Source organism: Bos taurus, chromosome 2 (genome assembly GCF_002263795.3).
Source record: "Bos taurus isolate L1 Dominette 01449 registration number 42190680 breed Hereford chromosome 2, ARS-UCD2.0, whole genome shotgun sequence".
NCBI lineage: Eukaryota > Metazoa > Chordata > Mammalia > Artiodactyla > Bovidae > Bos > Bos taurus.
In genome coordinates, this window is record NC_037329.1 from 18,975,590 (window position 1) to 19,003,095 (window position 27,506).

At 40.8% G+C, this 27,506-nt stretch overlaps 1 protein-coding gene across 1 annotated transcript in view; it reads left to right on the forward strand.

Annotated features, from left to right (window-relative positions):
• Positions 1-27,506, forward strand: part of PDE11A (phosphodiesterase 11A) — a 423,445-nt gene that overhangs the window by 148,985 nt on the left and 246,954 nt on the right. Inside the window, exons 3-4 of the mRNA NM_001205422.1 lie at positions 2,808-2,897; positions 13,701-13,841. Of these exons, the coding sequence (NP_001192351.1) occupies positions 2,808-2,897; positions 13,701-13,841 (231 nt within the window). The remainder of the gene's footprint in view (positions 1-2,807; positions 2,898-13,700; positions 13,842-27,506) is intronic.

Sequence of the window (27,506 nt, forward strand, 5' to 3'; positions counted from 1 at the left end):
GACTGTTAACTATATAAACACTCTGGAAAGATGAGCCATTGCCTTTGTTTGCAAGATGTGCAGAAATGTGAGAAATATAAGGAGAATATTTCCAAACAACTTTGATAAATTTGTGAAGCCTCAGTTTTCTCATCTGAAAAGTAGAATGGATAGTATAAGTATGTAGTTGTGAGGATCAAATGATATAGTGCATATAAAAATGCTTAACATCATATCCAAGGACTTTGTCAATATAAGCTACTATTATAAATTATTATTTCTTGAATAAGATATGAGTGTGTTTATTGAATTCTTTGTTTTCTCTAATAAATTGTGAATCTCTATGTTGTACACCTGAAACATATAATACTCTACATCAACTATATCTCAGTAAAAGCAATCAGGGTCTCAGCATTAGCTTCTACGGCCTTCTGAATCATTAATACTTTTAGGGACACTCTGTCAGAGTTGAGGATGCCCAGGTAGCCAAAGCAAGATTTTAATAGGAAATAAATGATAGGAATTGTGAAGTTCCCTTCATCTTTAGACCACCTCCAGCCCTCTACAAGAGCACCTCCCACTCCAAGTAGTCTCATTCTGGGTGTCCCAGTGTTGCCGAAATCCTGGGCTCTGTTCTCTGGTTCCAAACTGAAACACAGAGACAGCATTTTGGGTGAAGTGGAAAAGAGTAGCTTTTATTGCTTTGCCAAGTAAAAGAGGCCGCAGGAGGCTAGCGCCCTCAAGACTGTGCCCTCCCTTGGGAAAAACAGGAAGGAGTCTTAGAGTTCAGGAGGGGAAGGGAGTGCTGCAGATAAGAAGTAGGGCAGATGCAAGCTTGCATTCTTCCTTCCTGTCGGAAAGCCTTTACGTGGTCAAAGTCGGGGTCAGGAGGTCTTGGGAGGGTTCCGGCAGTCCTTGAGGGTATCGCATCTTGACTTTTTTTCGGAATAAAGAATACTCACAAAAGAAGGGAGTGTTAGGGAGTGCTTACTCAGAGAAGCAAACACCATGTGCATTGTAGAGCTCTGATTAGAAAGTAATTGTTTTCAAAATGTAATTAAGTAAGCAAGAGAAACATTTCGGAGAAAATGGCTGAGTGGGCTTAAAAGAATAAGGCCTAGCATATTGCAGGCTGCTGCTGTTGAGTTGCTTCAGTCGTGTCCGACTCTGTGCGACCCCATAGACGGCAGCCCACCAGGCTCCCCTGTCCCTGGGATTCTCCAGGCAAGAACACTGGAGTGGGTTGCCATTTCCTTCTCCAATACATGAAAGTGAAAAGTGAAAGTGAAGGTGCTCAGTCGTGTCCGACCCTTCGCGACCCCATGGACTGCAGCCTTCCAGGCTCCTCCGTCCATGGGATTTTCCAAGCAAGAGTACTGGAGTGGGGTGCCATTGCCTTCTCCGATATTGGAGGCAACCTTAACCAATTTCTACTAACACCGTGAGTGTCTCACACCTGCTGCTGGGTGGATCCTCCCTTGCTGTTTTCATCCCTCACCCCCAGGGAGCTCTGCACTGCCCTCTTCTGGGCATGGAAGGAGCTGCTCGGTTTTGCCACTGCTCTGTACCTCTCGATATGGCATCATATGTGTGTGTGTGTGTGTGAGAGAGAGAGAGAGAGACTGACTGTCATATAAAACATGCCCACATGCCCTTTTGCCTCTACTTCAGAGAAATCCCAAAGCATTGTCTCTTGTACAATGCCCTACATTGTAAAGAGTTTAGGGAAATAATTATTTTGGCTTTTACTTGAGACACTTCCTCTCTCATAGAATCAGAGATTCTGGAGATGAATTTGAGTGAGAGTGCCAGGAAGTACTGGAAATCACAAGACCTAGACCCCCTGTAATAAGAAAATTTATGTTAGGATCAGGCCTGTCACACGTGGCTGTTCGTTCCCATAGGAAGAGTGCTCACCTAAAGGATCCCCAGCCTCTCCTCAAACCAGCTTCTGTGGCACCAGCCCGCTGATTTGCATTCATGTCTACTTATGTCAATGGCACCCCACTCCAGTTCTCTTGCCTGGAAAATCCCATGGGCGGAGGAGCCTGGTAGGTTGCGGTCCGTGGGGTCGCTCAGAGTCAGACACAACTGAGCGACTTCACTTTCACTTTTCACTTTCATGCATTGGAGAAGGAAATGGCAACCCACTCCAGTGTTCTTGCCTGGAGAATCCCAGGGACAGGGGAGCCTGGTGGGCTGCCGTCTATGGGGTCGCACAGAGTCAGACATGACTGAAGCGACTTAGCAGCAGCAGCAGCAGCAGCTAGTTATGTCAACAGAACAGTGGGTTCAATTTTAACTCTTCTGAGTGAGGCTCCTAGGCCCCCTGGCTCCTCGGTTCCTACCAGGCCCATCTTAACAGTCAAACTCAAGCCTGAAGCTGGCAGGGTTCTAGGGTCAAGCTGAGATCCCTGCTACTGATACATATGTACAAAGAAGTTGGCTTATATCTTTCCTACTTCCAATTGTGAGTTTGTGCCTTGCCTTAAATTTTAAATATATCAGACTGCCCCCGTTTACTCATTTTTCATTGATCAAGGAAGGTATACAAGATGCCTTTTATACACAGTTCCTGGGTCATAGCCATCATAGCCTGTTTCTCATTTTATGTCTTCACGGATGTGACTGCCCTAATTAAAACCCGAGACTACAGTATAGTTAACGCTGAAGAATATTCTTTCTGAAGTTAAGATATTAGCATCAACACTATATTCAGCCTCTGTGGTTGGGGAAAAAAGGTGTTAAAATCAGGCATATGAAGGAAATGTGGAATCTGGCTCCGTATTTTTATGGTTTAATGTTCTCAACACTTTCTTTGCCCCCAGGTCATGCAGATGTATCTTCCATTTTGTGGAATCGCCATATCCAATGCTCAGCTCTTTGCTGCCTCAAGGAAAGAATATGAAAGAAGCAGGGTGAGTAGAAAGAAGCATTGCTGACAGCCCTCAGAGCTCTTTGTCTTTCAAGTATCTGTGAGTCATTATGTCTTTTAAAAACAGTAGATGATCTTTGAATAGTACAGAAACATTTGTTTTTAATCTGTATAATCCTTCAAGTTTCTGGTTGATGATCCCTTTAAGCAATAAACCCAAATGGAAGTGGATATAAATCCTCTGATGTTGTGTGGGGGAAATAGCTTCTTTTAAAAAGGAAATTAATTTCACATCTATACTACAAGACAATAGATATATTCTAGCTTACCTACAGTTTTGAAATAATAACACAAATTAGTGATCTTTTTACAATTTAGTTCCTTTAAGAAGCAAGGTATATTATAGATGATTTCACCCCAACTCACAAATTATGTTTGTGAATTGAAAGTTTTCCTGGAAGAGGATGATAATGCTGCAAACACCAGCTTATAGAATTATAAAGAAGCATAGATATAGGGATTACTGTCATATACCTTCACCAGTTGTAGGGCTAAATAGTAAAAAACAAAACAAAAACAAAGACCGGTACTCAAAAAATTGCTAAACAATCAGTTCAGTTCAGTTCAGTCGCTCAGTCGTGTCTGACTCTTTGTGACCCCATGAATTGCAGCACACCAGGCCTTGCTGTCCATCTCCAACTCCCAGAGTTCACTCAGACTCACGTCCATCAAGTCAGTGATACCATCCAGCCATCTCATCCTCTGTCGTCCCCTTCTCCTCCTGCCCCCAATCCCTCCTAGCATCAGAGTCTTTTCCAATGAGTCAACTCTTTGCATGAGGTGGCCAAAGTACTGGAGTTTCAGCTTTAGCATCATTCCTTCCAAAGAAATCCCAGGGTTTATCTCCTTCAGAATGGACTGGTTGGATCTCCTTGCAGTCCAAGGGACTCTCAAGAGTCTTCTCCAACACCACAGTTCAAAAGCATCAATTCTTCGGCGCTCACCTTTCTTCACAGTCCAACTCTCACATCCATACATGACCACAGGAAAAACTATAGCCTTGACTAGACAGACCTTTGTTGGCAAAGTAATGTCTCTGCTTTTGAATATGCTATCTAGGTTGGTCACAACTTTCCTTCCAAGGAGTAAGCGTCTTTTAATTTCATGGCTGCAATCACCATCTGCAGTGATTTTGGAGCCCCCCAAAATAAAGTCTGACACTGTTTCTACTGTTTCCCCATCTATTTCCCATGAAGTGATGGGACCGGATGCCATGATCTTCGTTTTCTGAATGTTGAGCTTGAAGCCAACTTTTTCACTCTCCACTTTCACTTTCATCAAGAGGCTTTTTAGTTCCTCTTCACTTTCTGCCATAAGGGTGGTGTCATCTGCATATATGAGGTTATTGATATTTCTCCCGGCAATCTTGATTCCAGTTTGTGCTTCTTCCAGCCCAACATTTCTCATGAGTACTCTGCATATAAGTTAAATAAGCAGGGTGACAATATACAGCCTTGACGTACTCATTTTCCTATTTGGAACCAGTCTGTTGTTCCATGTCCAGTTCTAACTGTTGCTTCCTGACTTGCATACAGATTTCTCAAGAGGCAGGTACAATCAAGTAGAGGTTAAATATATTAGACTCACTCTGTTTTTAAATATAGGGACATTACTTTCACAATTTAGAAATATATTTAACAAGAATTTGTTCATAAAGGTTGGAAACCCTCAGTTGATTGGTAATCAAATTGATTAAAAGTTTCGTTTACTAAGCATTATGATTTATGAATATTTCACAGGAAACAATTGACAACTACAGCCATTTTCTTTAGCACAGCATAAGACACCTTTTCTCTGATTTGGATCCTGTTTTCATCTTTAGCCCCATGTCTCACCCTTCTCCTCCTTTCATTGGGTGTTGAGGTCCTTTAATGGACTGGAACCTGATGGTCTGGTCCATTACTGATAAGAAAGTAAAGGAGAGAAAAAGAGGCTGATATTCCTTGGTTCATGCAGAAAGCCAGTAAAGTCCCTGACATGGGGCTTGCTCTGTTCACGGAGGCCTCAGGCGCCCTCTCGATGGGGTGAAGGCACAGAGCACCTTCTTGAGAGGGTCTCAGAAACCTGGGCAGGAAAGTGAACTCAGAGAGCCTCTGTGCTCCAGGGGATCAGCCTGAAAAAGAGAGAGGGGGGGGGAGAGAGAGAGAGAGAGAGAGAGAGGGAAAGACACGGGGACCAAAGCTCTGATGGAGCAAAGGTGTTTTATTCAACATTGTGTAGGTATTTATACTGTCTTACACGATAGCTATTTTCAGCAGAGATAAAATCAAAACTTACAAGTTATCAAGGAAACATGAGGTCATCCATATGAAAGTGAGAGGGTTGTAAATAATCACTTTTACCATATGGTTCATAAAAAGGAAGAGGATACTTATCACCGTATAGAAAAACTAACGAAGGAAATGCCTGGATCTCTTGGTCCCCGGGAGAGGCTTGACTCTCCTCTTAATCCCTGAATATTCAGGAATTAATAAGGAACAGAGAATTCCTGACAGATCCAAAACAGCACACTGGAAGCCTCCTGTTAAATGCTTCCTGACAATTGGGCACTCCAGCAGTATAGACTCCAATTTCCAGAAAACAGTCTGTTTCACTTTCTCATTCTCTTAGTAATATTTCTCCCTCTGCTTTCAATGCCTCGTGTCAACCTTTTTCTCCTACTGATTTCATTTTGCATTTCCCTGAAGACCCAGCTCAGTGTTCCACTTAATCTTTCCTTCTTTGCTTATTATTTTGTCTTATATTTACTGCCATTGTTTTATTCTGGATCCCTATCACACTGTATAATATTTATCAATGGCACTCCTCTCCAACTACATCTTGAATTCCTTAAGGAACACTTCATGCATTATGAATCTTTGCATCCTCATGTATTCATTTACTCATTCAACAAATATTTATTTTGTGGTCCTCTTCAGACACTGTCCATTAAAGTCCCTGCCTTCATAGAACTTATCATTTAGATGAAACAATAGATAGTAGACAAACAAGCAAATAAAAAATAATATAGTATCAGGTGGTGGTAAGTGCTATAAAAAAAGAACAAAGTGAGATAATGGAATACAGACTGGTTGCTGAAGGGTAGTTTAGGATGACGTTTATTTCAGAAGGTGATCAAGAAGGTCTCTGTGAAGAGGTAATATCTGAGAAGAGACCTAAATGAAATGAAGGAGCAAAGCCACACAAAGATCTAGGAAGAAGATTCCAAGCAGTGGAAATATCAAGTGCAAAGGCCCAGAGGTAGGAGAAGCTTGGGTCCATGTATCTAAAGAGCAGATAGGAAAGACCTCAGATAGCCAAAACAATCCTAAGGAAGAAGAACGAAGCTGGGGGCATCACGCTTCTTGGTTTAAAACTATTCTTCAAAGCTACAGTAATCAAAATAGTATTGTACTGGTATTAAAAACAGACATACAGACCAGTGGAATAGAATTGAAGTGAAGTAAAGCCACTCAGTCATGTCTGACTCTTGGCGACCCCATGGATTGTAGCCTACAAGGCTCCTCTGTCCATGGAATTTTCCAGGCAAGAGTACTGGAGTGGGTTGCCATTTCCTTCTCCAGGGGATCTTCTAAAGCCAGGGATCGAACCGAAGTCTCCTGCATTGCAAACAGATGCTTTACTGCCACCAGGTTAATTCCTGGAATAGAATTAAGAGCCCAGAAATATACCCATACATATAGAGTCAACATCTATTTGACTAGGGAGCCTAGAATACTCAATGGTGAAAAAGTAGTTTTTTTTCAATAAAAGGTTTGGGAAAACTGGATATTCACATGCAAAAGAATGAGATTAGATTAGACCTCTATCTTACCTCACTCACAAAAATTAACTTGAAATAGATTGAAAGCTTAAACTTGAGACCTGAAACTGTAAAACTCCTGGAAGAAAATATGGGTGAAAGCTCCAGTGATTTTTTTGGGGGGTCTCATATAAAAGCTCAAGCAACAAAAGCAAAAATAAACAAGTGAGACTACCTCAAACAAAAAAACTTCTTCACAGCAAAAGAAACAATCAAAAAATTCAGAAGTAAACTATGGAATGGGAGAAAATACTTGCAAATCATCTGTATTGATAAGGGGTTAATCTCCAAAATATATAAGGAACTCATACAACTCAATAGCAAAAACAAAACAAAACCAAAAAACCCCCCAAATCATCCAATTAAAAAATAGAAGATTTGAAAAGACATTTTTTCCAAAGAAGACATACAAATGGCCAATAGACACATGAAAAGATGCTCAACATCATCAGGGAAATGCAAATTAAAACTATAATGAGAATCACCTCCTATTTCTTAGAATGGCTGTTATCAAAAAAATAAGAGATAACAAGTGTTGGTAAGGATGTGGAGAAAAGGGAACTCTTTGTACACTGTTGATGGGAATATAAATTGGTGCAGCTACTATGGAAAACAATATGGAGGTTCCTCAAAAAATTAAAAATAGAACTACCATACGATCCAGCAGCTTCACTTCTGAGTATATATCCAAAGGAAATTAAATTGCAGGCTCAAAAAGATATCTGCACTCCCATGTTCATTGCAATATTATTTACAATAGCCAAGATATGGAAGCAACCTAAGTGTCCATTAATAGATGAATGGATAAGGAAATTGTGATACACACATGCACACAGACAATGGAGCATTATTTAGCCATAACAGAAGAAAATCCTACCATTTGTGACAACATAGATGAAACTTGAGGGCACTGTGTTAAGTGAAATAAGATCAGTTCAGTTCAGTCTCTCAGTCATGTTCGACTCTTTGCAACCCCATGAACTGCATTATGCCAGGCCTCTCTGTCCATCACCAACTCCTGGAGTTGACCCAAACTGATGTCCATTGAGTCGGTGATGCCATCCAACCATCTCATCCTTGGTCGTCCCCTTCTCCTCCTGCCTTCAATCTTTCCCAGCATCAGGGTCTTTTCAAATGAGTCAGCTCTTCGCATAAGGTGGCCAAAGGATTGGAGTTTCAGATTCAACATCAGTCCTTCCAATGAACACCCAGGACTGATCTCCTTTAAGGTGGACTGGTTGCATCTCCTTGCTGTCCAAGGGACTCTCAAGAATCTTCTCCAACACTACAGTTTAAAAACATCAAGTCTTTGGTGCTCAGCTTCTTTATAGTCCAACTCTCACATCCATACACAACTACTGGAAAAACCATAGCCATGACTAGATGGACCTTTGTTGGCAAAGTAATGTCTCTGCCTTTTAATAAGCTCTGAGGTTCATGACATTGTACAGGAGACAGGGATCAAGACCATTCCCATGGAAAAGACATGCAAAAAAGCAAAATGGCTGTCTGGGGACGCCTTACAAATAGCTGTGAAAAGAAGAGAAGCGAAAAGCAAAGGAGAAAGGGAAAGATATAAGCATCTGAATGCAGAGTTCCAAAGAATAGCAAGAAGAGATAAGAAAGCCTTCCTCAGCGATCAATGCAAAGAAATAGAGGAAAATAACAGAATGGGAAAGACTAGAGATCTCTTTAAGAAAATCAGAGATAGCAAGGGAACATTTCATGCAAAGATGGACTCGATAAAGGACAGAAATGCTATGGACCTAACAGAAGCAGAAGATATTAAGAAGAGGTGGCAAGAATACACAGAAGAACTGTACAAAAAAGATCTTCATGACCCAGATAATCACGATGGTGTGATCACTCACCTAGAGCCAGATATCCTGGAATTTGAAGTCAAGTGGGCCTTAGAAAGCATCACTACGAACAAAGCTAGTGGAGGTGATGGAATTCCAGTTGAGCTATTTCAAATCCTGAAAGATGATGCTGTGAAAGTGGCTACACTCAATATGCCAGCAAATTTGGAAAACTCAGAAGTGTCCACAGGACTAGAAAAGGTCAGTTTTCATTCCAATCCCAAAGAAAGGCAATGCCAAAGAATGCTCAAACTACCACACAATTGCACTCATCTCACATGCTAGTAAAGTAATGCTCAAAATTCTCCAAGCCAGGCTTCAGTAATACGTGAACCGTAAACTTCCAGATGTTCAAGCTAGTTTTAGAAAAGGCAGAGGAACCAGAGACCAAATTGCCAACATCTGCTGGATCATCAAAAAAGCAAGAGAGTTCCAGAAAAACATCTATTTCTGCTTTATGGACTATGCCAAAGCCTTTGACTGCATGGATCACAATAAACTATGGGAAATTCTGAAAGAGATGGGAATACCAGACCACCTGACCTGCCTCTTGAGAAATTTGTATGCAGGTCAGGAAGCAACAGTTAGAACTGGACATGGAACAACAGACTGGTTCCAAATAGGAAAATGAGTACGTCAAGGCTGTATATTGTCACCCTGCTTATTTAACTTGTATGCAGAGTACATTATGAGAAACGTTGGGCTGGAAGAAGCACAAGCTGGAATCAAGATAGCTGGGAGAAATATCAATAACCTCATATATACAAATGACACCACCCTTATGGCAGAAAGTGAAGAGGAACTAAAAAGCCTCTTGATGAAAGTGAAAGAGGAGAGTGAAAAAGTTGGCTTAAAACTCAACATTCAGAAAATGAAGATCATGGCATCTGGTCCCATCACTTCATGGCAAATAGATGGGGGAACAGTGTAAACAGTGTCAGACTTTATTTTTTTGGGCTCCAAAATCACTGCAGATGGTAATTGCAACCATAAAATTAAAAGACACTTACTCCTTGGAAGGAAAGTTATGACCAACCTAGATAGCATATTCAAAAGCAGAGACATTACTTTGCCAATAAAGGTGCGTCTAGTCAAGGCCATGGTTTTTCCAATAGTCATGTATGGATGTGAGAGTTGGACTGTGAAGAAAGCTGAGCACCGAAGAATTGATGCTTTTGAACTGTGGTGTTGGAGAAGACTCTTGAGAGTCCCTTGGACTGCAAGGAGATCCAACCAGTCCATTCTGAAGGAGATCAGCCCTGAGATTTCTTTGGAAGGAATGATGCTAAAGCTGAAACTCCAGTACTTTGGCCACCTCATGCAAAGAGTTGACTCATTGGAAAAGACCTTGATGCTGGGAGAGATTGGGGGCAGGAGGAGAAGGGGACGATAGAGGATGAGATGGCTGGATGGCATCACTGACTTGATGGACGTGAGTCTGAGTGAACTCCGGGAGTTGGTGATGGACAGGGAGGCCTGGTGTGCTGCGATTCATGGGGTCGCAAAGAGTCGGACACGACTGAGTGACTGAACTGAAGTGAACTCAACTCAGTTGGTCATAACTTTCCTTCCAAGGAGTAAGCGTCTTTTAATTTCATGGCTGCAATCACCATCTGCAGTGATTCAGGAACCCCCCCACCAAAAAAGTCAGGCACTGTTTCCATTGTTTCCCCATCTATTTGCCATGAAGTGATGGGACCAGATGTGATGATCTTCATTTTCTGAACGTTGAGCTTTAAGCCAACTTTTTCACTCTCCACTTTCACTTTCATCAAGAGGCTCTTTAGTTCTTCTTCACTTTCTGTGATAAGGATGGTGTCATCTGCATATCTGAGGTTATTAATATTTCTCCTGGCAATCTTGATTCCAGCTTGTGCTTCTTCCAGCCCAGAATTTCTCATGATGTACTCTGAATATAAGTTAAATAAGCAAGGTGACAATATACAGCCTTGACATACTCCTTTTCCTATTTGGAACCTATTTGTTCCATGTCCAGTTCTAACTGTTGCTTCCTGACCTCCATACACGTTTCTCAAGAGGCAGGTCAGGTGGTCTGGTATTCCCATCTCTTTCAGAATTTTCCACAGTTTATTGTGATCCACACAGTCAAAGTCTTTGACATAGTCAATAAATCAGAAATAGATGTTTTTCTGGCACTCTCTTGCTTTTTCGATGATCCAGCCTGTATTATTTCACATATATATTGGATCTATGAAAGTGGTACTCAAAGAAGCAGAGTGTAGTATGGTGGTTTCCAGTAGCTTGGAGTGTCTAGAAAAAGGAGAGATGTTTGTCAAAGTATACAGACTTCTAGATATAAGATGAGTAAGTTCTGGAGATCTAGTATTCAGTGTGATGACTATAGTTAATGACACTGTGTTATGTACTCGAACATTGCTGAGAAAATAAATCTTAATGTTCTTAACACAAAAAAATGTAAATATGTAAGGTGACGGATGTAAGTAACCTTAGTGTAGTAATCATTTTGCAATGTATAGGTGTATTAAATCATCAAATTGTACACCTTAAACTCATACAAAGTTTTATGTCAATTATATCTCAATAAAGCTGAGAGTGGGGAGAAATAATGTAGCTGGACAGTGAGAAGTGAGAGAGTCTTCAAAAAATTTATCAGTGAAACACAAGACCTACTGATATGGGTAATGAATGAAAACAACTTTAGGCTTGTACAGGTGGCAAGTAAACAGTTGGATATGGGAGTCTAGAGTTTTGGAGAGAAGTGAAGACTCGAGATTATTATTTGGGAACCATCAGCATATAGATCGGAGAAGGCGATGGCACCCCACTCCAGTACTCTTGCCTGGAAAATCCCATGGATGGAGGAGCCTGGTAGGCTGCAGTCCAAGGGGTCGCTAGGAGTCGGACACGACTGAGCAACTTCACTTTCACTTTTCACTTTCATGCACTGGAGAAGGAAATGGCAACCCACTCCAGTGTTCTTGCCTGGAGAATCCCAGGGATGAGGGAGCCTGGTGGGCTGCCATCTATGGGGTCACACAGAGTCGGACACGACTGATGTGACTTAGCAGCAGCAGCAGCATATAGATGGTATTTAAAACTAGGGTACAGGTGGGAAAAATATCTGGATAAGAGAAGGGAAAAGGTCCAAGGATGAGTCCAGGAGCCAAAGAAGGTCTGAAGAAGGAGCTGGGGACATGCAAATGACATTGAGAAACAGGGAGTGTTCAACTGTGTGCAAAGCTTCCGTGTGTGTAGTATTGCGTGTCATCCTAGATTTTCTTCTCTTTTTTATTTGGAGCCAGTCTGCATTGTTATTTGTGAAACTTTTATCACTTGTTAGTAAAGCAGCAATTTTTAATTAGAAACAATAAAATTACTATAATGCGATTTGTCAGTACAAAACTCAAGGCACAATTAGTTTTTCCTCTGAGATAAATGTTCCTGTATATGGGTCCCAGAGGCCCCATCCATGCAGTCACAACAAATTGAAAAGTTAAATAATTGTTCAGTTAATATGATCCATCTGAAGAACTAGTCTGGATGATTAAGGAAATAATGTCCCCGCCCTTAATAACAAGGGATTTTGTTGGTAATTATGCAGACAGTTGCCTCATTTTTAATATTATATTTGCACATGAAATTACCACACATTGACCTCTTACAGCGATTTGCTGCCCAAATGCCAAACGGACAGAATACACTTAAAACTCGTAGTGTTTCTCTTTGTTTGGGAATCATAGAGCAATGCATAGCCCTTAGCCGTAGTCACAAGCTCTCTTTAGAGAAAACGCTGTCCAAGATTTTGGGTCTGCTTTGAGTTGCTCAGGGAAGTAGACTCATTTCATGGATCCCTTAGCTCATTCAAATACTTTTCTACCTGAATTGACTCAGAGAAGAAATTCTCATGTTTCAAATGGTTTCAGGACAAATCAAATACATTACCAAAGTTGAAAATTAGTCAACACCACCTATCAGAATAGATGTGAATTTGAAAACCCATGAAATCCTTTTGTGACAGGTCAGATTGGAGACATCATATTGAATTCTATTGAATAAAGCATCCTCTGGCCAGTTCACTGGCTGTGTAATTTTCTGATTGTGCTCTGATAGAGGCAAAGTATCTACTACCTGTAAATGGCTCACTGTTCTTCAATCTCTAAATGTATCCATGTAATTAAAAATTCTAAATAAATATTATTTCAGTGTATAAATTGCAAGCTATCTTAGCTGAATAAAATGACATGTTATCACAATTTCATTTTTAAATGAGTATACAGTTTTCAAGTTAGAATTTAAGCTTTTTCTTTAATTTTTATGCTTTTTATTTTATTGTTTAATAAATTTTTAATGATGTTTTCTTTTTGAGATGTATAATGGCATTTAAATATTCTCCTGGACAAATTTCTTGTGTAGAGGGATTAATAGGGGTTTTATATATATATATATATATATTTGAAGGTTTTGAAACTTAACTAGCATCCACTACTATAATTCTTTAATAGTTCTGTGAGAGATATATATTAGTGAAAATAAGTCTTTAGTTTGACCATGAAGCTATTTCTTCCAGATGGTGAGGAAGAGATGCTTTGTAATTTTCTGAAATAAATGTGCCTTGGAGAGAATCGAGTATTTGGTATTCATAAAATGTTGATTTTTAAACCCAGTCATGTTTTTTTAAAACATTGCAGAAAAACTACTGTAGAAGCAGAAAAGCCTGTCGGTAATGATTATATGAGACCATGTAGTCATTAACTGTATGGAACATAGTCATATAGATATATGAGGAATTTATGTGGGATTATATGGACTGGTGGGCTACTGTCCATGGGATCATAAAGAGTTGGACATGAATGAGCGACCGAGCGACCTAAGCACACACACACACACACACACACACGCACACACACGCACACACACGCACACACACACATGGACTGGCACTATTCTCAAGTTATATTTTATAATTCAAGACTGTGTTATGAAATGAAACGACGGAAATATGTCAAAACAACCATAAACACTCTAAAATTTAGCCACACAAAAATATTTATATTTTTATAGCAAAGACGAAATGGAATTTTTGAGGGACAAATTTTAATTCAGTCCCTTAGCCACCTAAATACATCCATTTTCTCTTTCCTAGGCTTTGCTAGAGGTGGTTAATGACCTCTTTGAGGAACAGACTGACCTGGAGAAAATTGTCAAGAAAATAATGCATCGGGCCCAAACACTGTTGAAATGTGAACGCTGTTCTGTTTTACTCCTGGAGGACATCGAATCACCAGTAAGTCATCTTTATCTGTCATCTGTGTTAAGGAAGTAAAGTTTAGTTTAGTTGTAACGAAGTTCGTGAAATCGCGACTTGACCCACTCTTTTGTGACTCTTCTAACATGAGGTGACTTTTTATAAAAGTAAAGTTTTTATTTCCCGTATGTGTTTCTTCGGTCTTGATCTGCTGTCCTCTGAGAAACTCTGACGACATTGACGTCTAGTGGAACTCTGTGTACACAGATGAGGCAGCTAAGGGATGGGGAAGGGAAAGTGAAAATGGCTCAGTACTGTCAGACTCTTTGCAACCGCATGGATTCTACAGTCCATGGAATTCTCCAGGCCAGAATACTGGAGTGGGTAGCCTTTCCCTTCTCCAGGGCATCTTTCCAACCCAGGGATGGAACCCAGGTCACCTGCATTGCAGGCGGATTCTTTACCAGCTGAGCCACCAGGGAAGCCCAAGGGATGGAAGGGGTTGCCTAAACTCCCGCAGCTGAAGAGAAGAGAAGCTAGGCTGCCAGCCTCCCATTGAACCCACACAGCAAGGGAAGGCCCCCAGCACATGTGAGCATGGACTGCAGTCCACACGATACTCCACAGCCCTCTTCTGGGGGTGGGGGTGGGGGAGTGGGAAGCAGTGCTCTTTGCGCTTACGCTCAGTGGAGTCACCCCAGCCTCAGTGGGGCGGCACTCTCCTGCAGAGGTTTGTTCTGCTGCTTCCCACGTTTCCACCTTCTTCTACTGCTGCCTCGGGCCTGTGGACACTAGCTCAGTGCACGCCAGTCAGGAGGCGGAGGCTCCTTCCCTCCTCATGCAGGGGCTACTTACTGTCACCTCAGGGGCAAGCAGACCTTGGCCTCGGCCTCGGCCTCGGGCCTGCCTTATCTTGGCTTTCAGGGTCTTCTAGGTCCTCTGGCTCTTTGTGGGAAGTCTGCTGGGTATATACACAGCAATATTGAAAATAATGACCATCATCCATCTAACTTCTTGAAGCTAAATGTCTGCACCCTCAGCAGCAGTTTAATATCTTTGCTGTGAACTCTTTTCAAAGACCAGGAACTGTCTAGCAATGAAGTGCCGTTTTAATACTCCAGAGAATGATGTTTTACTGTAGTTACTTAGAAAGGTTATTGTCTTTGCCTTTAGGTTTGAGTTCCTCAAAAAACAAGAACCTTGGGTAAATTTTGGAGATTTAATAATAAATATTGTAGAACTTAAAATATTTTAAGTTTTTTTTGGGAACACGTATACACCCGTGATGGATTCATATTGATGTATGGCAAAACCAATACAATATTGTAAAGTAATTAGCCTCTAATTAAAATAAATAAATTTAATTTAAAAAAATATTTTAGGTTTTTAAAAACATTTTGTTGATATATAGTTGATTTACAATGTTGTGTTAGTTTCAGGTGTTCAGCAAAGTGATTCAGTTATATATAGCCTTTTTGGAATTCTTTTCCATTATAAGTTATTATAAGATACTGAGTATAGTTCCCCATGCTATACTGTAGGACCTTGTTAGTTATCTATTTAGCATTAAGCTTTCAAAAATCTATGTACATTTAAAATGTTTAGGAGTATTTCCCTATATCTTAGCAGTTCAGTTCAGTTGCTCAGTCATGTCTGATTCTTTGCGACCCCATGGACTGCAGCATGCCAGGCTTCCCTGTCCATCACCAACTCCTGGAGTTTACCCAAACTGATGTCCATTGAGTTGGTGATACCATCCAACCGTCTCATCCTCTGCCATCCCCTTCTCCTCCTGCCCTCAATCTTTCACAGCATCAGGGTCTTTTCCAATGAGTCAGCTCTTCACGTCAGGTGGCCAAAGGATTGGAGTTTCAGCTTTGACATCAGTCCTTCCAATGAACACTCAGGACTCATCTCCTTTAGGATGGACTGGTTGGATCTCCTTGCAGTCCAAGGGACTCTCAAGAGTCTTCTCCAACACTACAGTTCAAAAGCATCCATTCTTCTGCGTTCAGCTTTCCTTGTAGTCCAACTCTAGAGTTTGGTGTTATTTCTACTCAACAAATGTGGTTTAAACAAACAATAGCCTTGCAATTATCCTGTGGTTGTGTAAAACTCAGTAGATCCTGGGTTTCCCAGATGGCACTAGTGGTAAAGAACCTGTCTGCCAATGCAGGAGACATAAGAGACACAGGTTCAAACCCTGATTCAGGAAGATGCCCTGGAGGAGGGCATGGCAGCCCACTCCAGTATTCTTGCCTGGAGAATCCCATGGACAGAGGAGCCTGGCAGGCTACAGTCCATAGGGTCTCAAAGAGTCAGACACAACTGAAGCGACTTAGCACACACATCACAATAGATCCTTGGGAGAACACACACACGTGCGCACACACACACACACACACACACACACACAGACATAGCCCATATATATGAAGTGCTTCTGGATGCTTCATGAAGAATTTTGGCTCGTTTAATACTTACTGCATCCTTATGAGGTAAGTAGTATTATCCTCCTCATTCACTGATGGGGAATTCAGGCTCCAAGAGTGGACTGACCTGCAAGAGTATTCCCCACCACCTGACAGGGAAGCCTCTGAAAGGAGTGGGAGGCGGTGGGATGCTAGTGGGTGCCTGGCTGGCTGTGGGCTCTCCTTGAGCAGAGGCAGGAAGGGGAAACTGTTGGGGCTTGTTTCCAGGGTTTGCGAGCCACTCTCAGATGCCCATGAGCGCAGCTGGCTGGGGGGCAGGTGGAATCTGAACAGGGACAGATTCACTGTTTGCTTGGTCAGTTAGAACAGACATGGAAATAATTTAAACCGGCTTAGGGTGGTCATTTTTTGCAAATCTTCTAACATGGACTAACTTTTACCCTGTAGTCTTGCTCTTTGGCAAGTGAGATGAAAAAGTACAGAAGACAGAAGGTAATATGGAAGGCGGGGGCAGAGCTGGAGAGGATAACAGTGACAGTAAGAACTTCAGGATATAAAGTAGGGAAGGGGTCAGAAACCACTCCCTAGACTAGACGGCATGTGTGTGTGTTCAGTCGCTCAGTCATGTCCGACTCTTTGTGACCCTTTGGACTATAGCCCACCAGGTTTCTCTGTCTAAGGGACTTTTTGGGCAAGAATACTGGAGTGGGTTGACATTTCCTTCTCCAGGGGATCTTCCCAACCCAGGGATCAGACCTTCATCTCCTGGGTCTCCTGCATTGCAGGTGAATTCTTAATCTGCTAAGCCACTGGGGAAGCCAGACTAGATGGTAACATGCGGTAAAGGTGTTGGTGTAGTCGTGAAGAGTAAGACCTTTTCCCTATCACAGCTGAACATTCTAAGATTTTTTGGAATGGTGGAGTCAGGGCAGAAAACCTGGGCCCAGTCTATCATTTCTTCTCTTTGCCCATCCCCTCCCTCTCAGAGTGAGAATGAACTCCTTCAATCCAGAGGGACAAGGTCAGGGGTAAAAGTGAACTGTGTGCAAAAAGAGGAGACCCATCTGTTTGGTGCCATTTGAGAAGCTGTAAAGAATTTTTATCAAGGTTGCTAGGCAAGTGGTGGGGGAGCTGAGTGCGGGGGCGGGGCGGCAGTGGGGGCTGGCTTATATGTGTGGCATCACCACGCAGGAAAGTCATAATGCCCTGCTTTCCTTTAACATGCTTCTCACCAAAAGTTTCTTGAAACTTCAGACTTAAAGGGACTGATCGCTGTTCTGTGCAGTACCCTCATTGTCAGGTAGAAAGGATGGGAAGGAAACCATATACAGTCACACCATGTATAAGAGGAGAAGCCAGCTGAACAGGATACCAGGCGGCAAAAGCTAACGCTGGCACCGAGGTTTCAACAAACAGAAAATCCTGCCGAGATGAAGTTCTCTGGCTGAGACTTCCTCACCTCAGAATGGATGGATGGATAGTAAATTTTTTAGGCTTTGCAAGTCACATGATCCCTCTTGCAGCTACTCATGGTAGCATGAAAGAAGTCTCAGTATGGCTGTGTTCCAATAAAGCATTATTTATAAAAGTAGGTGGTGGGCCAGATTTGGCTGCAGGCAATAGTTTTCAGATCTCCATCCTAGATAATCCCTGGGTGGCCTTTACTTTCTTATGACACTGAAAAATGAGCTGCCCACTTTTTTGTCTTGCTTCTGTGAAGTCAATATAAATTTCAAATAGAGCAAAGATTTGTGTAAAAAAAGAACTTAAAAATACTGGTGAGTATTGTTTTATAGTCATTCGGCGGGGAAAGGTTTTCTAAAACATTCACACAATTCTTTAGAGAATATAAGCACATTAAAACACTTCTATGATTTTTTAGCCACTGGACTGGTAAAGATTTAAGAGAATTATAATAGCAAGTATGTGTGTGGGTATAAGAAAATGGACATTCTTATTACTGATGATGAGATTTTAAACTGGGGTAGCCTTTATGGATATAAGTTTGGTAAAATACGTTTCAGTTTTAAAAGAGCATAGCCTTTGCATTCAGCAATTTCTCCTCTTAAAATTTAACATAGTGAAGGAGATGGAGAAGAGTAAGAGAGCAAAATCAGTATATAAGAAGTTTTACTGTAATATTTATAGTTTTAAGAATATAAATCAAATAGCAACAGAAGTTTTATATAATGAAATGCTATATATATATCCTTTAAAATAATGATGTTTATCTATATGTATAGGAACAGTATCCTTGATATATTTTTAAGTAATAAAGGAGAAAAAACAAATGTAAAAGGAAGTGATTTTTATCAAAATATGGGTACATAAATGAGATTATATTTTCACAATTATTAAATTGATGGAGTCTTAATTTTCTCCCTTTGAGTTATGTTATCTTGCATCTTATCCTCCCAAGCAGAGTTAGAATTTATCATCTCATGGAAAAAGGGAGCAGGTACTGGACCTTGCAGTAAGAGAGTGAACTTGAAAGTCAAGGTGTCATGAGAGAGGATCTGCTAAATGGATTTTTATTACCTTCTGCCAGTTAAGGACCAACCTAAAAACACCAAGGACAAGAAATAAAACTATAATTCACAGAAGAAAAAGCGTTCATAACTCTACTCCAATCATCACCCCACACACAGCTCACATAGCATGGTGAAGATTGGGTGGGGTACAGTAGAAAGCTGACTGAGGTGGCCTGCATCCAGCATCTGGGACAGAGTACAGTGTTCATCACAACAAGGCGTGCATGGCTCACCTGCTTGGAGCAGTATGGATGGGTGCCTGGGCAGGCTTTAGGAATGTTTCTGGACTCCTCCTTGCTGCCATAGAGTGGCGGGAAAAGTGGGGTGGGACAAGACAGTTTCAGACAAGCTGTCTTGGAAACAAGGCTGTCAGGAGAGTTGACAATGTGAGTGGTGTGTCACCCTGTGCAGCTGCTAATCTTGGTCTCCTGGAGAGAATTTAAGGCTTTCATCACACAAAAATATCTATGTCACTTAGGACTTCATAGTAAGCAAGGGCGGCCTCTGTTAGGCAGGGGTTGCCTGGAAAAGTGTGTTGTTGCAAAAGCACTCAAAGACCAAAATTCAACTGCCATCATCCTTACCCACTGTCCTGATGTCATGCCTTCTCCATTATTTACTTAAAGATGTGGCGTGTGTGGGTGCTCAATGTCCAACTCTTTGTAGCCCCATGGACTGTAACCCACCAGGCTCCTCTGTCCATGGAGTTTTCCAGGCAAGGATACTGGAGTAGATTGCCATTTCCATCTCCATGGGATCTTCCCAACCCAGGGATAGAACCTGCATCTCCCGCATTGGCAGGTGGATTCTTTACCACTATATCAGCCAAAACAAAAAGCCACCAGCCTGGAGCTTATGGAAAGATATCAAAAGGAAAAAAGGAGGAAAAGAATGTAAAAACAAACACCAGTTGAGAAACACACAGCAGAAAAATTGCTAACAATTCTCCATGAAATGAAATTCAAGATAGTGTGATCTCTCAGGGGAAAAAAGTGTTCAAAGAAGAGATACAAGGACTCAAGGAATAAAAGATAAACAGTAAATAGATAAGAAAACTTAGTTGGCAGAGCTTAGAAAGAAATAGAAGAAAATATGTAACTATGCAGAAATGAATATTACATTAAAAACAGAAGAAAAGAATTTCTAACATATTTTCAGAGGCATGGAGGATAAAATTAGAAGTGAAATGGAAAATAAAACAGTATTAAAAGATAAGATAGAATGATAAATATGGAGTAAAAGAAAGTCCAAAATAAGGATACTTGGTATCTCTGAAGAGAACATGAGAAATGAGACAGGAGAAAAAAAAAGAAGCATTGGACATGGAACAACCAACTGGTTCAAAATTGAAAAAGGAGTACATCGAGGCTATATATTGTCACTCTGCTTATTTAACTTATATGCAGAGTACAGCATGAGAAATGCTGGGCTGGATTAATCACAAACTGGAATCTAGATTGCCAGGAGAGATATTAATAACTTCAGATATGCAGATAACACCACCCTAATGGCAGAAAGCAAAGAGGAACTAAAGAGCCTCTTGATGAAGGTGAAAGAGGAGAGTGAAAAAGCTGGCCTAAAACTCAACATTCAAAAAAATAAGATAATGGCATCCAGTTCCATAACTTCATGGCAAATAGATGGGAAAGAAATGGATACAGTGACAGACTTTATTTTGGGGGGGTTCCAAAATCACTGCTAATGGTGACTGCAGCCGTGAAATTAAAAGACGCTTGTTCCTTGGAAGAAAAACTATGACAAATCTAGACAGCATATTAAAAAGCAGAGACATTACTCTGCTGACAAAGATCTGTATAATCAAAGCGATGGTCTTTCTGGTAGTCATGTACAGATGTGAGTTGGACCATAAAGAAGACTGAGCATCGAAGAAGTGATGCTTTTGAACTGTGGTACTGGAGAAGACTCGAGAATTCCTTGGACAGCAAGGAGATCAAACCAGTTAATCCTAAATGAAATCAACCCTAAATACTTCCTGAAAGGACTGATGCTGAAGCTGAAGCTCCAGTACTTTGGCCACCTGATGTGAAGAGCCAACTCATTGGAAAAGACCCTGATGCTGGTTAAGATCAAGGGCAGGAGGAGAAGGGGACGACAGAGAATGAGATGGTTGGATGGCATCACCAACTCAATGGATATGAGTTCAAACAAACTCCAGGAGACAGTGAAGGACGGGGAAGCCTGGCATGCTGCAGTCCATGGGGTCACAAAGAGTCAGACATGACTGAGTGACTGACCAAGAAGAGTAAAAATAGGACATTTTATTGAAATGAAAGCAGACTTGAATTTACAGAATCATTTCAGGAAAAGCTGATGCTCACTGCTTAGTACTGAAACACATCCAGTGCTTATGGACTTCAAAGATAATGAGAAAATTCTGTGGGCATCTAGACAACATCAAGTTACCTATTGAAGGAAAGTTCATTCTGGTGTTAGTCTCCCTGGTAGCACTCTCCAGGGCAAGAACACTGTACAGGAACAGATATCAAGTCCTCAGGGAAAGAAAATATGACTCTTTAAAACCCAGCCAAATTCATAGTCAATTACATAAGCCACAGATAGACATTTTAAATATGCAAAGGAGAGTGTGGGAAACTTAGTTCCCAGAAGCCCTTCCTGAAAAATATGACAGGTTGAAATCAAGCCAAGCAAGCAATGGGGAAGACATAAGCCTAGTATTGAGTACCGAATACATAGAGCTAAGACCAAAAAGCTGTGGGTGTATATTATACTTATAGAGGAACATCGTACTTGGAGAATAGACACCTTTTACATTGAGTGGTATCTAGCCTGCTGTCTGTCTAGGGAGAGATGATACCTCATTGCTCAGATGTTCCTGGTAAACACAATCCTGAGAAATGAACCGGACAGAAAGCAGGACCCTATGGTCTTGGCGTACATAGCCAAGACTGCAGGCAGTGCTATTCCTCTTCCAACAGGTATCTATCTAAATAGCATGGACTATTTTAATTTTAATGTGTCAGAGTTATCAATCTTCCTTTTTCATTTGTGACATACAGGTTTTGTTTCTTAAATTTTTTTATCTACCTTCATGCTATAATGATGTTCTCTTTAATCTATCTGATATTTATGGGCTTTTATGTCCCTCTAGAATTTATTTTTGTGTATAGTGTAAACCTGTAGAAGTATAACCAGTTGTCTCAGAACCATCCCCCCCCCTCCTGTATCATACCAGGTTTCCATATATAACTGTGTGTGTTTCTGAGCTCACTATTTTGTCCCACGGCTCCGTTTGTCTATTTCTGCGCCAGTGTCACACTTTCTCAGTTTCTATAATTTCATCACCCTCTTTGATATTTGATAGGACAAGTCCTCAGTGTTGTTCTTCATTAGAATTGGCTTGCCTATTCTTGACCTGTTGCTCTTTCATATAAATTTTAAGGGCAGCTTACCCAGTTTCATGAACAACTGTAGATTTTGATTAAAATGGCTTTAATCTATAGATCAGTTTAAGAGATTTCTGCAAATAACAGAATCCACAAGGGAAAATGGTTTGAACAATAAGAATATTTGTATCTTACATGATAAGAAGGTTCTGGGAATGGAGCAGCAGCAGATGATGTAGTCAATGCCCCAGACTCTGTCCATTTTCCTGTCTCAGTGGTTAGCCTTCCCCGGCTGGCTTCCACCTTCAGGGTCCAGGAACCTGGAACAGATCCAGATAGCATGTCATCCTATAAATGTATTCCAGGAGAAGAAGGGAAACTTCTTTTTACATATCCTTCTTTTCCTCAAGGAGGCAAGTCTTTTCCAAAAGAATTTTTTCTAGCTGACTTTTCCTCCAGGCCCATAATCAAGAACAAGATCTTCAAATCATTTATATTCTTAGTAGTTTTTGTTACCCATCTATCATTCTCTGATAGAAGTATGTTCAAATCTTCAGTGTAACTGATTCATCACTATCGTCTTATCCAGTTCTTTGGGTTGTTGATTCAGTTAGCTATATTAATGCTAATTGTTTTTTCATTTGGGATTAGAGTTCAATTTAATGGGAGGGTGTTTTGTTTATAGAGTTGTTTTCTTTCATTCTCTCTTGTACTCTTCCGCCCCTGTCTAATAGTTTGCACAGGTCCTTAGCCCCTAATCAAGAACCAGGTCCTTATTTATATTGGTGGCTTGGATCTCCTGCTGTGTGGTAATACTAAAGTATGCCAGAAGCAGCATGGTTCACTCTGGGGGTGAAACCAGGCCACCTGTCTCAAGGAGGTACTTTCAGTTCCCAAAGCCCAGTAGTTTCTGGACTTGGAGCACAGTAGGTCTGAATCTTCATGTTTGTGACCTTAGAGATATTTTTTCTGTCTCCTATTCTCCCCTTATCTTTTCTCTGCCTTTAAATTTCTATATGTCTTTCTGACTTTCTGTATTTTATTGATCTTTGCTTTTGGAAGACAGCAGAATAATCAAAGCATGAACTTATAGCACCATCCCTACTGGCATTCTATACACTAATTTTACAATCAGAAAAAAATAGTATCATTTTAGGGAAAAAAGAATCTCCTCTGTTTCTATTCTCTGAATATAACTTTTGTTCTTCTCTATTTTATTAGCATCATTCCTGGAAACAAAACCTTCTGATTTTTTTTTTTTTTTTGAGTGTGTGATTTCAATACTCTTAAAGGCTGGTTATTGAGAGGAAGAGGGAGAAAAAACATTTAAATCTAATTTGTAGAAACTGATTTGTCAAGCTCTTAACTCAGTGTTAAGACTGCATTTGTCCTTTTTAAACTGGGCAGTCAGGTGTAAACTGACCGGTTTACTCAGTGGATGGCAAAAATAGGAACAAGGAATGCCTTATTAGCCCATCTCTCCTGCCAAAGTTAATATTTTACCCTCCTTTGCTTTTCTTTAGGGTTTTAGTCAATCAATCTTAAGTGACTTTGTCAATGGCATTTTCCACTAGACTGAAAAAAAAAGATTGTTCCATAGCTAGCTGCTGTCAACATTAGGAACTACTTAGTCCTATGAACTGAATATTCCCTGCTTAATGTTATTCCATTCCATGAACCTGTCTAAGCAATTCCTATCACTTCCCTTGGTTCTTTTCTTTTCAAGCCCATATACTTACTATTATCTCTGTTTCTTGGTGTGCTTAGTCGAGGAAAGCAAGAATGTAGACATTTTAATCTTCTGTCCTGAGGCGCTGTCTCAGCACTGGTGTTTACGTGAGTTCTCGTTTCATGGATTATCCTGATGGCTGGCAGCTATTTCGTGTTCAGAACACCATGAAGTACTTTATAGCTGAGCTTATCAGTATGAGGCTGGCTCATTTTCTAAACCATGAAGCACAAGCTCCACTTATTTTCTAATGTGTTCCTTAACTTCTTGGTTCTTATGTGAATACACATACAATTAAGCCATTGAACTAGGTGATCTTCCTGGATCCAGCACTTGAGAGGAAGAGATGAAAGTAGTAATGGTCATTTGATAGTTCTGAAACAGCCTCAAAGTGGATGGTAAAAATTGCTTCAGGCTTTCCTTTCTGTTTCACTTTCTTTTCCATTTCCCCATCTTGCTCTCTTTAACTTTCCTTCTCCCTATAAGGAAACCAACTTAAAGCCTATTTGATTTTTCTTCCAAGTTCTTTTTTCTAGAGTGCAAAATGAAAGGCATCTAAAAGAATTCTGGTTATTATCCCAATAATCTTGTTTTGTATGTATGTACATATATACAATGTATATACTCACTTCATTAATCATTATTATATTATATTATGTCTTTGTGTATATTGACTCATTTTATTAGCAATTATATGTCAATATACTAACTCAACTCACATTATTAATCATTTATATATGTTAAGCATACATATGTATATATGTGTGTATGTGAATAGATATGTGTATATATATGTGTGTGTATATAAGCCAACTCCTGAAGTTTAGTTCCCACTGCCCATCTCTGCCACAAGCTGCCCCAAATATTTGCCACTTCTGAGATTTACTATTTCAGTTAATAGAATCATTATGTAGTAAGTAACTGAAACTAGAAACCACAGAGTAATCTGAGTGTTTCTTACCGTTTACATTCAATTATCTCAAAGCTCTGTTGCTTCGACATTGAAACATCATTTCTAACCTCTCCTTCCCAGCCATTCTACCACTGTCTTTACTCTGACTTTGATAGTCTCTCCTGGAAATTTTCCTGTTCATTTGCTTCTTCACTTGCAGACAGAACACTCTTCGTTTTTATCCATTCTTAATATGACTTCTAGTTATATTTCTAAAACATACATCTGCCTCTCTCATGCCTCACAACATTTGACAACTGTCTGTTGCCTACACAATAAAGTTCAAACTGCTCAAGATTCAAGGTCTAAAACCTCTGCTCCCAACTTAACTTTGGGCTTTCCTTTCTGGTCCTCAGCTTCACTCTATCCTTGTCCCTCCTCCCCGTGGTCAGCTGATGCTTGTATTACCTCTGTATTTTTGCATATGTCGTTCCTGTGACAGATAAAATGTACCAGACAATTGAGGTTATTTCATCTGGGCTTTTGCAATAGGAAGAACATTCATTTATGAGGAACATCTCAAAAGAAAGGGAGCCTGGGGTCTTTCAGATGCATATAGACAAAGGAGTTAAATGCATCATTTGTGCAGTGCATAGGAGTCATGAGGAAGGATAGAGACAGGTCTTATTTTGAAATGTTCTAGGGTAGGGTGGTTCTTCAAGGTTAGCCAAATCTTGAAGACAAAGCAGCGGATGTGTTTCTTTATCATTATGCCATTCTGGGGGGCAGGGCTCAGGCAAAGTTCAACGTTGTCACTTCTGTACTGACTGTTCTTTGCAAATCCCACTTCCCCCATCTCTTGTTGGTTTTTCTCCTTTAGCTCAGTGCCTTTGAAGGTTGATCCATATGTACTGAACCACTTGGGCTTTTTTGTCCTCTGACTTTCAGTTGAGTCTGATAAACAGGAGGAATCAACAGAAGATTTAAGAGCTGAAGGAGAGAGCAACTTGAGGTAGTTCTTCTCCTTGTTCTTTCTCTGCCGGTTGTAGAGGTGGTTAGGTTCTTCCAAGGCCCAGCACACCATGGCCCCAGCTCCTCCAGGTCACCAATAACCTTATCCCCTCCCTCCTGCACTCCCTCCTGTGTCTCCTCAGAGCTAGGGGTGTTAACGACTCTCTAATTGTCTAGTCCCAGAGAAACTCACCATTCCTTATTGGTTTCTTTACCTATTCCCTTTATTGAATTAGTTTCAGTTAAAACATTTTGAGTGTCCTCTCTGTTTTCTGGCAAAACCTTGAATGATTGAGTCCCTCAACCTGGAAAAGTTGCTCCACTTTTCAGCCTAGGGTACATCTGCTCCCTCTTTAGGACATATTTCACCTGGCAACGTCTCCAGCACCCTCTTCTGTGCACTTGTAGAATTTTGACCATGTATTGTGGTGCGACTATATCTTTGTGAACAGTCTCCCCCTCTGTACTCTGTTGTGAGTACAAGGGGAGGACATGCTTTCCCCCTGTTGGTGTTTTCAGACCCTATCACATTGCCTGGTACCAGAAGTATTTGGTAAGTGTTGATTGGCTGAATAAATGACTAAATGACTTCATCATCATAATGAGGGATTTATCAAGAAAGATGGCAGTGAACAATCATTTAATTCATTCTTTTGCCCTATATATTAAGTCCTCTCGTGGAAAAAAAAAGGAATTAAGAAAACTCAGTTCAGTTCAGTCGTTCAGTCATGTCTGACTCTTTGTGGCCCCATGGACTGCAGCACGTCAGACCACCCTGTCTATCACCAACTCCCAAAGTTTACTCAAACTCATGTTCATTGAGTCGGTGATGCCATCCAACCATCTCAGCCCCTGTCATCCCCTTCTCCTCCTGCCTTCAATCTTTCCCAGCATCAAGGTCTATTCAAATGAGTCAGTTCTTTGCATCAGGTGGCCAAAGTATTGGAGTTTCAGTTTTAGCATCAGTCCTTCCAATGAATATTCAGGACTGAGTACTTTTAGGATGGATCTCCATTCTTCCAAGGGACTCTCAGGAGTCATCTCCAATACCACAGTTGGAGCATCAATTCTTCAGTGCTCAACTTTCTTTAGAGTCCAACTTTCACATCCATACATGACTACTGGAAAAGCCATAGCCTTGACTAGATGGACCTTTGTTGGCAAAGTAATGTCTCTGCTTTTCAATATGCTATCTAGGTTGGTCATAACTTTCCTTCCAAGGACCAAGCGTCTTTTAATTTCATGGCTGCACTCACCATCTGCAGTGATTTTGGAGCCCCAAAAAATAAAGTCAGCCACTGTTTCCCCATCTATTTGCCATGAAGTGATGGGACCAGATGCCATGATCTTCGTTTTCTGAATGTTGAGTTTTAAGCCAATGTTTTCACTCTCCTCTTTCACTTTCATCAAGAGGTTCTTTAGTTCCTCTTCACTTTCTGCCATAAGGGTGGTATCATCTGCATATCTGAGGTTATTGATATTTCTCCTGGCAATCTTGTTTCCAGCTTGTGCTTCCTCCAGCCCAGCATTTCTCATGATGTACCCTGCATATAAGTTAAATAAGCAGGCTGACAATATATAGCCTTGACGTCCTCCTTTCCCGATTTGGAACCAGTGTGTTGTTCCATGTCCAGTTCTAACTGTTGCTTCCTGACCTGCATACAGATTTCTAAGGAGACAGGTCAGGTGGTCTGGTATTCCCACCTCTTTCAGAATTTTCCACAGTGTGTGGTGATCCACACAG